This window comes from Coregonus clupeaformis, chromosome 29, assembly GCF_020615455.1.
Source record: "Coregonus clupeaformis isolate EN_2021a chromosome 29, ASM2061545v1, whole genome shotgun sequence".
Taxonomy (NCBI): domain Eukaryota; kingdom Metazoa; phylum Chordata; class Actinopteri; order Salmoniformes; family Salmonidae; genus Coregonus; species Coregonus clupeaformis.
The window spans coordinates 28,144,541-28,158,215 of NC_059220.1; the positions used below are offsets into that span (position 1 = coordinate 28,144,541).

Sequence of the window (13,675 nt, forward strand, 5' to 3'; positions counted from 1 at the left end):
CGTTGTGCCAGTAACCGAAAGGTCGCTGGTTCTAATCCCCGAGCCGACTAGGTGAAAAATCTGTCGATGTGCCCTTGAGCAAGGCACTTAACCCTAATTGCTCCTGTAAGTCGCTCTGGATAAGAGCGTCTGCTAAATGTAAAAAATATATATATATAATATACATATTTTCAAACTGTAAAGTTATAGTGTAGTTTGAGATGTGAGAAGAGAACACCTTTGTAGGCAAGCGTGATATGACTGACATACCATGGCTCAACTTATAAGCATGGTACCTTGTCAGTCATTGATTTGTCAGTTTATAAAGTTATTTACCTCAAGCATCTTCCTGGAGTTCTGTGAAGATGTACTGATCGAAAGGTCTTGGAGGCAATTAACGTGGTGCATACATCCATTTTCAAGAGCTGTGCGGGTATAAAAACAGCCCGATAGATTAACCTGTAACCCACCACCACCCCAAAAAAGACCATAGGTCTCCCACAGCCACATGGTTTAGGATGACAGAGGCAAAACACAATCAGAGGGGATCAAACATTTATTTACCCTTATTAAAAGTTACAATAAAACCATTAACATCTTTAAACGATAGCAAAATAAAATAACCAAAAATATTTACAGAGACAAATTGCATATAAAAAGCAGATTTTTGTACGACCCCACAACCCCTGCATCATAAACTCTGAAATGTGAACACTGCAAGACTCAGAAAGCTCAAATGTGGTTTTAGCCAGAAAATAATCAAAATGCACAAACAAAGACATCGCCTTTTCCACCTCCCCTGCTTTAATTTAGTTTTTCTATACAGCACAAAATACTTGAAATTTGGGGGTAAAACATAGGAATGTAGAATTCTAGAAGTTAATATGACCATTTGAAAGGTTTGTCCATATAACAGTCATTTTTGAGTGATGGAGATGGTCTGCACTGCTCCATAACCGTTGTCGATTATTAGATCCCAAGATATATTAAAAATTAAAATGTTATAGGGCTGCCACGCTGTTAAAAGGATGTCTCCATGAATTGGGAAAATAAGTCAGTATTCCAGATTCGTTCTACATCCAATACCTTCCCCCACACACCAGTTCCAGTAAGTACCATGAGGGGGCACCGTAAGCCAACAGTTTCATCATGAGAGGGCCGGTGAGATTCCATCAGTAGAGAAATGATAAAGGCAGTGAACTGGTGGCTGAATGAGCAAACGTGATATATCCTTCTTCATTTGTCTTCGTTTGTAGTTTTGTTTATAAAGTTAAGAACGTGGCACGAGTCATATATATATATATATATACTTTAATCTGGGGGGAAACGTTCAAGTAGCCGTGGTGGGCGCGGTCACTCTGCCTTGGGCTCGGCCTCGGATGCTGCGGGTGTCGTGACCTCTGCGGTGGTGGCCTCAGAGGGAGGGGCCTCCTCTGCTGCGGCCTCGCTTTCTGGGGCTGGAGTGGCCTCCTCCTTGGCCTCTGCCACAGCCTCGGCGGCCAGCGTCTCCTCTTTGGTCTCCTTGGCTGCGTGGCCATTCTCTTCTGGCTTGTCCTCCGCCGTGGGGGAGGCGGCAGCCTCCTTGCCCTCCTCACTGTTCTTCTTGGTCTTCTTCAGCGAGATACCCTTGAACTTGAAGGAGTTCTTCAGGGAGAATTTCTTCTTTTTCTTGGCATCCTTGGCGGCCTCCCCTTCGGCCTTGACCGCATCTCCTTCAGCAGCAGGGGCAGCCTCGATGGCGTCGCCAGCACCAATCTCACCCTCTTTGGCTGGCTCGGCTGGGCCATTCCCGTCTACGGCGGCAGCATCCCCATCGGGCTTGGCAGAGACATCTCCATTGGTTTTAACATGGCCGTTCTCCTGTGGACAACAGTGAGAAACCATTTACAAATATGTGGAGAACAATATTTACATTCTCCAAATAAACTGGTATTGGGGAGAAAGTTACATTAACTATTATAAGCCGCCCATACCTATATCCAATTGATTCATCAATCTACAGGCCAATGTGGACCAAGGACATGGCTCATGGGATATAAAGACAGACTACTTTAATTCTCTCAAAAAAAAGCTGAGTGTGCTGCTGTATGGCCAACCAACGTATCATAGAGGTTTTGTCATTGTGGACAATTACTTGACCAGGTGAAATGCACAGCAAAACGCTTAATATGCACAGCTAGTTTGCATTACTCCCATCGACCACGTGGTGGCATTCGCGCTCCGCCACAACAGCAAGCAGTATTTTGGAACAAAGGAATCCGATCAAATCAAGAAACAGATTAGTTGTGCTATTAGTTGCAAAATGGCAATATAGTGCATTTCTAAATTTCTTGCCATTCGAACAAACCAAACTAGCTAACATTGATGTTATTTCAATTTGTGATATCAAACTTAACTATAATAATTGAATATCCTACAATATTTTGGTCAAGGAAAGTTAACCATCTCTGCTAGCTAGAGAATGCACCAACTGGTAGGCGTGCCGCCTCAATGAGATGGTAGACTGGCAATCGCACCCATTTTACAACCATCAGCTACAGTAGAATAGCAAGTCATCATCCAGATAACGGGCATGCGGGCGGCATGTGTAATAAAACAAGGTTTGACTTTACAATTTAATGTGCCCATCTCTACAAATGAAGGATTACATCGAAAATGGCACAAAATAGTCCGATTGCTCGCTTTTTTTCAATAGACAACGCTTTGTTGGCGCCCGTGCGCTTTGCTTTCAAGCCTCAGCCTCGAGCAAAGTCCATTTGCATCCTCTGCATCTGTTGTTCCGCGAGTGGGCGATCGCTGCCAAATTCTAGCGCCAACTCATGAGAGAAAACGAGTTAAATTAAAACTGATATTTCCATCCAGGTGATAACCATGTGACCATTTTGATCAGCCCTGGTGTTAAACTACTTGATTATGGCAAAAAGTTCGAGACGAATTAAACAAAGGGTGGTGTTGACTGTGGCATGGCACCCATCGATTAGCCACCCAACCATGCACACATTTTTAAACCAGTTAATTACAAAATGCCATCTTTCTCTTTGCAATCGAAACAGGAGGTTTTCATCCAAATATGATTTAGCTAATTAGTAAGTAAATATAATGTCCACTGGTAGGCGTGAGGTCTCGCTAGTCTGGTAACGTTAACACGTTGCCCATGCAACTCACGCTGGACCAGGGCGTTGGGTACCTAATGTGGAAGCATGCAACTGGACATCTCTCTTACCTGGCCATTTGTTTTAGCGACAGCCGGGTCGGCGTCGGCTTTCGCCTCAACAGCTACTCCACCCTTGGACAACTGAGCTCCCATATTTTAGGTTTTCTAAACAAAAATAAAATCTAAAAGAAAAACTTCGAAGTTTCACGGTTTAAAATCCAGCCTAGAGAAAGGTGGATGTTGCCAGATTTTGAAATTCGTGTTGATCCCTTTCCTTACGTTGGAAAGCAACAACAGTTTCCCAGCTTTAAACAACGAACCTCGCGGCTGCTGAGCTCAAATTAAAGAACGAAACGGCTACAAGTGTGAGTATTTCAACCGTGCCTCAAAATCGTGGAAGACTCCACCTATGGGCGTGACTGCACGGACATACCCAATCTGCAACCTTGGGTTGGAATCCCCTCCCCGCCCCCTTTCAGCTTCAACGAGAGTATTTTTTCCTTTACAGATGTTATGAATATGGTGAGAATGTTATCTGTATGGCTTCTAGGTCTTTTTTTGTTGTTGCTGTGGTTATGCTCTTTGTAGGCAAGTGCACACTTTGAGAGAAGGGTGGATAATCTGAAAATAACCCATGACAGACAGAGAGCATCGAAAAACTAAATCAATCGTGGTCAGATTATGACGACACCTAAAGTGTCAGGTCTGTTGTCCAGCCTGGAAAATAGGAGATTTATTTTTATTTGCTTTTTTTTTTTTTTTTTTTTTTTAACTCTGCATTGTCACCAAAGCCCCATATACTACCCACCATTGTGACCTGTACGCTCTCGTTGGCTGGCCCTCACTACATATTCGTCGCCAAACCCACTGGCTCCAGGTCATCTATAAATCCCTTCTAGGCAAATCCCCGCCTTATTTTAGGTCATTGGTCACCATAGCAACACCCACCCGTAGTATGCATTCCAGCAGGTATATCTCACTGGTCATCCCCAAAGCCAACACCTCATTTGTTTGCCATTCCTTCCAGGTCTCTGCTGCAAATGACTGGAACAAACTGAAACATCTCTGAAGCTGGAGACACATATCTCCCTCACTATCTTTAAGCATCAGTTGTCAGAGCAGCTTACCAATCACTGCACCTGTACACAGCCCATCTGTAATTAGCCCACCCAACTACCTCATCCCCATATTGCTATTTACATAGTTATTTATTTTGCTCATTTGCACCACAGTATCTATATTTGCACATCATCTTCTGCACATCTATCACTCCAGTGTTAATACTAAATTATAATTGTAATTATTTTGCACTATGGCCTATTTATTGCCTTACCTCCATAACTTACTACAGTTGCACACACTGTATATAGATTTTCTATTGTGTTATTGACTGTACGTTTTGTTTATTCCATATGTAACTCTATGTTGTTGTTGTTTTTTCCGCACTGCTTTGCTTTATATTGGCCAGGTCGCAGTTGTAAATGAGAACTTTTTCTCAACTGGCTTACCTGGTTAAATAAAGGTGAAAAAAAAGGGCTTATAAGTAAGCATTTATACACCTGTTGTATTCGGCGCATGTGACAAATACAATTTGATTTGAACTTAACACTTGTTCATATCTTGCAGTTTCCAAGCACTCTACTCTGTAGCTCAATTGGTGAACTGGTCAAACTCAACTGGTGGTCCTCTGTAGCTCAATTGGTAGAGCATGGCGCTTATAACGCAAGGGTAGTGGGTTCGATCAAAAAAAATTGAACCCACTAGCGTGTGCACGGGGGCATTGTCATGCTGAAACAGGAAAGGGCCTTCCCCAAACTTTTGCTAAAATGTTGGAAGCACAAAATCCTCTAGAATGTCATTGTATGCTGTAGCGTTAAGATTTCCCTTCACTGGAACTAAGGGGCCTAGCCCGAACCATGAAAAATAGTCCCAGACCATTATTCCTCCTCCACCAAACGTTACAGTTGGCACTATGCATTGGGGCAGGTAGTGTTCTCCTGGCATCCGCCAAACCCAGATTCGTCCATCAGACTGCCAGATGGTGAAGCATGATTCATCACTCCAGAGAACGCGTTTCCACTGCTCCAGAGTCCAATGGCGGCAAGCTTTACACCACTCCAGCCGATGCTTGGCGTTGCGCATGGTGATCTTAGGCTTGTGTGCGGCTGCTCGGCCATGAAAACCCATTTCATGAAGCTCCCGACAAACGATTATTGTGCTGACGTTGCTTCCAGAGGCAGTTTAGAACTCGGTAGTGAGTGTTGCAACCAAGGACAGACGATTTTTACGTGCTACGCGCTTCAGCATTCGGCGGTCCCGTTCTGTGAGCTTGTTGCTTCTAGACGTTTCAACTTCACAATAACAGCACTTACAGTTGACTGGGGCAGCTCTAGCAGGGCAGAAATTTGACAAACTGACTTGTTGGAAAGGTGGCATCCTATGACGGTGCCACGTTGAAAGTCACTGAGTTTGATTTTATACACCTGTCAGCAACAGGTGTGGCTGAAATAGCAGAATCCACTAATTTGAAGGGGTGTCCACACACTTTTGTATATATAGTGTATGTCCCTACATGTCCTCACACAGAGGCAGACAACACATTTTCAGTAAATAGGAAGTTCACATTCCCATCTTTTTAAGGATCTTTTTTGAAGATGTCTCGCAATGAGAGCGATAAAGTGGGCTGGTGTGGTTGAGAGATATGGAGTGAAGCAGATGACTGGTTGGAGAGAGATGGAGAGTGGTGAAAATATGCTGTCCACAAATTGCTACTTTTGCAAAGCATGTGTGCAAATCATGCCAATAAAGCCCTTTGAATTGAGTTGAATTCTGGTGACTGCATTTCCTCAGTTAAACGTTTTCACAGAAAGCCTGTACACAGATTCATCCAATAGGCTAGGCTGTAAACTGGAGATAGACATTTGGATTGGCCGTTCTACACTGTCACCACCGACAACGTGAAAAAGAGGGCCAATGTAAAATGTGTTTGAATTACTTTATATAAACTATTTGTTGATAAGTGTTAAATAGTTATTTTTATTCTACATGGCATAGAGTGAGAATAAATATAATTACAATGTTCTTTACGGTTTCTGCCAGTGAGATAAGGAACATACACATATACATACACACAGCGTCAGAGTAATGAAGTCTGATTCTCGTGTGAGAAGAATGAATGTGGTTAGAGGGCTTCCTCTGGCCTAGACCTGCCTACTTATTTCTGTTACGTTTAACATGGTACATCTTCTCTTCCCACAGTTCAGTTTTTTACACAGTCAATGCCTCGGTTTGTGTGGCTGCCAATATTTCATGCCCTGACACAGGATGACCTCTCTCCCCGTAAAACGACTCCATTGTTCCTCTCCCAGCCAGCCAACTGATGAGCATCACAAGTAGAGGGGGAGAGAGCGAGAGAGAGAGAGCGAGAGAGACAGAAATCTGAGAGACTTCTCTGGGGTCTTCTTGCAAGAGGGAGGAGAACATTTGTGTTTGTGACTGAGTCACCTTGAATAGATAATAATATACCATTTAGCAGACGCTTTTATCCAAAGCGACTTACAGTCATGCGTGCATAATTTTTTTTTTTGTGTATGGGTGGTCCCGGGGTTCGAACCCACTACCTTGGCGTTACAAGCGCCGTGCTCTACCAGCTGAGCTACAGAGGACCAGATTGCTTGAACATATCTGTTCAATGAATATGTAATTTCCCAGGGTTCCCTATTTTGTCAACAATTCATGCATATAGAATCACAAAAACAACCCAACCCAGACCGCCTCCTGTCTGCTTTTCCCATGGTTTAGGAGAGAAAGATGACTGAAGATTTCTCACAATTCTACACAGCTAATGACCAAATACTTACAGGAATTTGTCCTATGAGGCACATAAACAGTTTTTATAGCAATTACTGTATATGAAAAACAGAAGTTGACAGAGCACAATACAGTAGTCCCTGTCAAACATAGTGTTATTTAGTATGGTACAACGCAGCCTACACACTAGACTACATTTTCTGTCAATGAAGACAGAAGGTATAGCAATATACAGTCAATTAATTAATGTGCAATAAAATGAATGTAAGCTGAGCTGTGATTCCAGATAGACTGTGTTTCTCAAACATCCACCATTTTCAGTGATGTCTATCTAATTAGGAGAATAATCAGATAGAAAAAAGCCACCCCCATTGGCATGAATACAACTCAACACTTACAAGAAAGGTCTTTGTAATGCTAATAAAATTAATGTGGCTTATTGACTGAAAAGGTTCTGAACAGCAGGAGCCCACCAAGCTAAACATAGCAACAGTCCTCACAGGGTTGCTAGAAATGTAGCCAATCTGTCAGCACAGGCCTCTCTGGGATGGAGTCATGCCTGGTTGAAAAATGGGCATACAGCTAGCATCCCATCATCAGCCTCAGAGAGCACTCTGTGGGAGCTTTGGCTGCTGTCTCTCTGAGGATGATGATGGGATGCTAGCTGTCTCTGTGGGAGCTTTGGCTGCTCTCTCTCTGAGGATGATGATGGGATGCTAGCTGTATGTCCATTTTTCAACCAGGCATGACTCCATCCCAGAGAGGCCTGTGCTGACATGTTTCTTGCATCATTGATAAAATGCTTTTGTAAGGGGGGCTGAAAACACAACAGGAACCCTCAAGAGATGGGAAAGCGCAGAAACCTTGAGCAGCAATCAATCTAGTTACAATGGTTCCCAACTCCGGTCCTCGAATACCCACGACAGTACACATTTTTATTGTAGCCCCGGACTTACTCTGTAGCCTCCTTCCTTCCTTCACTGTCTGGCTTTCTTTGTTGGTCTGGCACCCTTGCGCTCTCTCTCGCTCTCTGGCTGCCCCTGTATCTCCCTCTCCGTCTGTCTACCTCTGTCTCAGCACCAGGTATGGTGGTATAGCTTATTGAATGCAAATTAAATCAATTGTCCCTCGTTTGCATCTCTTGTGATAACATTGAGGCCAATCAGTTGATGCCCAAGGACCCATAATACTCCATCTCCATACACACATACAAACCTCAGCTCTACCGTCTGTAGAGATAGATACATAGAGAGACAGGGAGTGAGAGGGAAAGCGGAAATAGAGATAGAGGTAGATAGGTAGAAATACATAGAGTCAGGGAGGGAGAGGGTGGTGTTTGTGTGTGAACGGCTTACAGTACGTACAGTGTTAGGGCAGCTCATCCCCACTGGCAGTGGAGCTGCAGCGTTAGTGGATCAGTGTGCCATCATCTCATTCATCAGCACTTCAGCCATGTATCTCTGTGTTGAAGTGAAACCGGTTTATGGATCTGGGTGAAGATACAAATAAACCCTGAATGATATCTCACTGTTGGAGCAATAAGTATGTTAACCACACTTTGTTAAATTGCATGACAGCTTTCTAGTAGCAGAGAAACAGCCTGCAGCACAACTGCCGCACATATTTAGATTTTAGTCATTTAGCAGACGCTCTTATCCAGAGCAATTTACAGTTATTGAGCGCATACATTTTCATACTGCCCCCCCCCGTGGGAAACGAACCCACAACCCTGGCGTTGCAAGCGCCATGCTCTACCAACTGAGTTACAGCACAGCTGCTTATAACACATATAAACACACACACACACACACTGACTAAAAAACAGCTTCTATTACCAGGCCATCAGACTGTTGACCAGCCATCACTAGCCATCTACCAGGTGATGCACACTCACTCACACAAAACACACACACAAGCTATCACAAACACACCTCGTACTCACAAACACACGCACATACACTCACAATGCTGATGTCCCATGCTATAGAGACATTGAACCACTGGTCACTTCTCGTTTCACACTGTGTATTTAAATACTGTATCCCAGACGTAGCTCATCATAATATTTCTACTACTGTACACCGCATATTTATTTATACACTGGATTCTTGACATATCTTACTCTAATTTACTGTATCTACTACTGTACATATCATTCTTAGCTGATCTTGTGTAAATTCTCCCAGCGTACATACGTTTAGATTGCATTCGATTACTGCAACAGTGCTATATGTGTTGTTAATCAAATTCATCCTGCCGTTCTTGATTTCTTGTCTTTTTTGAGAGAAGAAAACGTTATTTTAATTGTTTTACATTTTACTGCATTGTTCAGAGCTAGGAACATAAGCATTTCGCTGCACCCGCTCTAACACTTGCTAAACTGTGTACACGAACAATAAACTTTGATTTGAGTGGGGTTGCTGGCTGTGCCCTCTGTGGCAGCATACATGCCAGAGTTTTGTGTCTGTGTTCTGTGAGATCATCACTCTGAGCTCCCTTCAGTTGTCCCCTCTTCATTCCCTGCTTTCTGATTGGCTGAGCCCCTCCCCTCTAGCCCTGCCACTGGGACTCCATTGTAATGCAGATTTTGGGAATTGGAATAGAGGGATAGAGAGATGGGAGGACAGGGGATGGGTGTTTCGTGGGGGTGGTTGGGGGGGTGTTAAGTATGACCTAGCAACCCTGCTGTTTCTTGGCGGAGTCCGGCGTGGGCTGGGTGGAGGGAAGAGACTTAGAGGGATATCTAGAATTTTCCCCCTCACAGCAATCCTTCACTCTGTATGCATGACTCAAACATCAAACATCACCCTCTCTCAGACCCTCAAAATCACCACCTGGAAATGAGAATGATGTCTTGCTGGTGTGCATAGGGCTGGCACAATTACAGTATAATCGTGTAACCGACGATTATGGATGAAGACCGTCATGAAATAAAATAATCGTCATAACCGTAAAATAAAATATGATGAAAACTTTGTTGCTCATTGCCGAAACAAGCAAGGTGTTGTAGCAAACAAGTATTTGGTTGCCTAGGCAACACCCCCCCTTCCTGCAGCAGCAGCACATGCAGTCAGGAGCGGAGGAAAGGAGAAAATTTGCATCTTTTCTTGTTGGTGCTATTCTAACGGTTATAACGGTGACCACGGTCAATTAGCTGACCAATAACCGTCATCCAAAATGCCATGACCATCACAGCCCTAGGTGCACAAAGACTCATTTTTCAATACATCATAAAATTAGTGGTGTATATTTGGTCTCGAAAGGAATATAAATTGGTTGTTCAAATTGCGTGATAATAGTAGAATTAGATGCTCAAATAATGATCTGAATTCCAGCTCAGAGGTTGTGTTGTTGGCTTGTTCTTAAAGTGTAACACCTAACAAAACAGGATTATAGCCATATTTAGGAGAGAGGGTAGTCTCAATGTGATTTCCTTGTAGTTTTGAATCCCACTCATGTACTCTCTTCCAAAGGCGGAATTTTTTTTTTGCTCTATCGAGACCGAATTGGTATAAATACTGGTTGTGTGTGATTTCTGTCTGTCTAGTGTCATGTATGTGTCTGCCTGTCGATCTATCTATGCGTGTGTATGTGTTGGCGGCTGGGGGGGCTGACCAAGCTCTTCCCAGCTGTCGGAGAGTAATCTAGTCTCTCTCTCTCTCTCTCTCTCTCTCTCTCTCTCTCTCTCTCTCTCTCTCTCTCTCTCTCTCTCTCTCTCTCTCTCTCTCTCTCTCTCTCTCTCTCTTTAATGGGGCTTTGTTGGCTGCAGCGGAGCGAAGTTCCTAGGTTTCTAAATCACTAAGTACTTAAAATGGTCCACTCACACAGTCGTGAAGAAGGCGCTACAGCGCCTCTTCCCCCTCATGGGCCCTCAAATCCTCAAAAGGTTATACAGCTGCACCATTGAGAGCATCTTGACTGGTTGCATCACTGCTTGGTATGGCAACAGCACCGGCCTCGATCGCATGGCGCTACAGAGGGTGGTGCGGACAGCCCAGTACATCACTGGGGCCGAGCTCCCTGCCATCCAGGACCTCTATATCAGGCGGTGTGAAAGGAAGCCTTGGAAAAAATCGTTAAAGACTCCAGCCACCCAATCTATAGACTGTTTTCTATGTTTCCGCACGGCAAGCGGTACCGATCTAGTCTGACACCAACAGGCTGCTGAACAGCTTCTATAACAAGCCATAAGACTGCTAAATAGCTAACTGAATGGCTACACAGACTATCTGAGTTTACTTGTATTTTATTTTTGCACTGTCTCTATGGACTCTCACAGGACTCTACACACTCACGCACACTGACACTCCAACACACACATAACATGCACACACATTTAATACTGACGCTACACACACACACACACACACACACACACACACACACACACATATACAATCATAATGTACACTGCTGCTATTCTGTTTATCATACAGTATATCCTGATGCCTAGTCACTGTAACCCTATACATATTTACCTCTATCACTCCAGTATCCCTGGACATTGTGAATATGGTATTGGAACTGACCGTGTATATAGCTTCTTACTTTCTCTTGTTCTTGTTAGTACTTATTATTATTATTTTATGTATGTTTTTGTTGTACCTTATGTTATTTTTAGTGCTACATTTATATTGATTACTGAATTGTTGGGTTTGATGCTTGCAAGAAAGGCATTTCACTGTACTTGTGACATTAAACAAAAGTGAGACACAAAACATCATCAACAAAAACTAGTAAACATCTCTCTCTCTCTCTCTCTCTCTCTCTCTGTAACGATCCCTGCAGTCTGAGTCGGTTTCTGTCTGGGTATTAGTTTTTCTGCTCGGGATCTCCAGTTTCCCGAGGGTTCTGGAACGCTCCCTGCCTGGTTGCCGGGCAACGTTGCTAGGCGGGAGCTCTCTTGATTTCCGCACCTGCATCCCATCAGCAATCTGCACACCTGGTCCTGATCATCACCCTTCTTAGGCTCTGTCCTAACATCCATTCCCTGCCGGATCGTTAGCCATGAACAGTATGTTTGTCCGTGTATCAGCCTTGGAACTTCTAGCGTTAGTTTTGTTGTTTTGCACCTTTTTGACTTGCTGTATACTTACCTCCGTTTTGTTCTATCTGCAGTCACTCACCCGGAACCTTCACCCAACCTCTGCCTGATGGTCGGCGGCTGCCGAGCCATTACTGGACCTACCACTGCACCCTCAACAACCCATCCACGCCACCCGCTCTGTTCCCTGGATTATTCAGCCTCACTCGTGGATCTATTAAATAAACACTCACCTTTGTTTCAATTTACCTTGTCCTGGTCTGCTTCTGGGTTCTGGCTTAGTAAACCGTGACAGAACGATCCGGCCAGTAATGAACCCAGCGGACCTGGACTCTGTTCGCCATGCCATTACCCATCAGGAGAAGATGTTGGGCCATCATAGCACGGAGCTACAGGAGATCGCGTTGGCAGTTCGGAACCTTTCTACCGGTCTGACGGAGGTCCAGAACCAGCGCAAGTTTCCGGTGGAGGATCCACTACCGGTTTCACCCATCTCGCCTGCCGCTTCTGGAGCTGTGTCCTTCCGTGAGCCCAAGGTTCCGACGCCGGATAAATATGAGGGGGAGCTGGGAAGATGCCGTTCTTTCCTTATGCAGTGTGGGTTAGTGTTCGATCTACAGCCCTACTCTTATGCCACAGACAAGGCTAGGATAGCCTTTGTGATTGAGTTGCTGCGTGGTCGAGCGCTGGAGTGGGCTTCAGCCGTTTGGGAACGACAAGACCCCTGCATGGCTTCATACCAGGGGTTCACGGCCGAGATGAGGAAGCTCTTCGACCATTCCGTCCGAGGGAGGGACGCAGCTAGGCGCCTGTTTTCGCTTCACCAAGGAACTCGCAGCGTGGCCGACTTCGTGATCGAGTTCAAGACGTTGGCTGTGGAGAGTGGGTGGAATGAGGAGTCTCTGCAAGCGGCCTTTTACCAGGGTCTGTCGGAGCAGCTCAAGGATGAGTTGATCTCCTATCCGGAGCCTAGTGACCTGGACAGCTTGGTAGCCTTGTCTATTCGGGTGGATAATCGAGTCCGAGAGCGAAGGAGGGAGAAGCAATGGGTTCCGTCCAATCGATCAGCTTCTCAGGTTCCAGTCGGGTCGGGGATTGGACCAGAATACGTCGATCATCGTCCACCACACAGGATTAGTGGAGAGGTCCTGTCTCCCGATTCTGAACCAATGCAAGTAGGGCGGCACGGGTTAACCAAGGAGGAACGCCAACTCAGACGTAGGACTAACTGTTGCCTCTACTGTGGTGGTTCGGGACATTACCTCGCCACCTGTTCCCGGCGGTCGTCAAACTGCGCGGCTCGCTAAAGTTGGGAGGACTTTTAGCGAGCCAGTTTCGACCTCTCAATACCTCTGTCAGACCCCGTTTCCCGGCTACCCTTATGAACAGGAATCAGAGCTTAGCGATTAACGCTTTTATCGATTCAGGTGCCGATGGAAGCTTTCTTGATGCCGAGTTGGTGGAACAGCTGGGGCTTTCCAAGGAGCAATTGCCGGAAGCCATTGAAGCGACCACTCTGAACGGCAGTAGTCTGGCACGTATCACGATGAGGACTGAACCGGTTAAGATGCTGTTGTCGGGGAATCATTCGGAGATGATTTCATTCTTCATTCTGCCGTCTTCCCATGTTCCTCTGGTCCTTGGATACCCCTGGCTGAAGGAACACAATCCCACGTTCGATTGGGTGA

The 13,675-nt window shown here is 44.9% G+C and overlaps 1 protein-coding gene across 1 annotated transcript; it reads right to left on the minus strand.

Moving 5' to 3' along the window:
- Positions 1-517: 517 nt before the first annotated feature.
- LOC121544991 (MARCKS-related protein 1-A) lies at positions 518-3,493 on the minus strand. The gene is made up of 2 exons (XM_041855292.2): positions 3,203-3,493; positions 518-1,839 (listed from the first exon to the last, which is right to left on the minus strand). Exons 1-2 carry the CDS (start codon positions 3,284-3,286, stop codon positions 1,333-1,335), a joined length of 591 nt encoding a protein of 196 aa, XP_041711226.1. The 5' UTR covers positions 3,287-3,493; the 3' UTR covers positions 518-1,332.
- Positions 3,494-13,675: the final 10,182 nt, after the last annotated feature.

Bases quoted from the DNA above. Each gene is read 5' to 3' on its own strand.
- LOC121544991 (XM_041855292.2), bottom strand. From the start codon at position 3,286: ATGGGAGCTCAGTTGTCCAAGGGTGGAGTAGCTGTTGAGGCGAAAGCC. The intron at 1,840-3,202 runs GTAAGAGAGATG...TGTTGTCCACAG, and splicing joins TCGCTAAAACAAATGGCCAG to GAGAACGGCCATGTTAAAAC.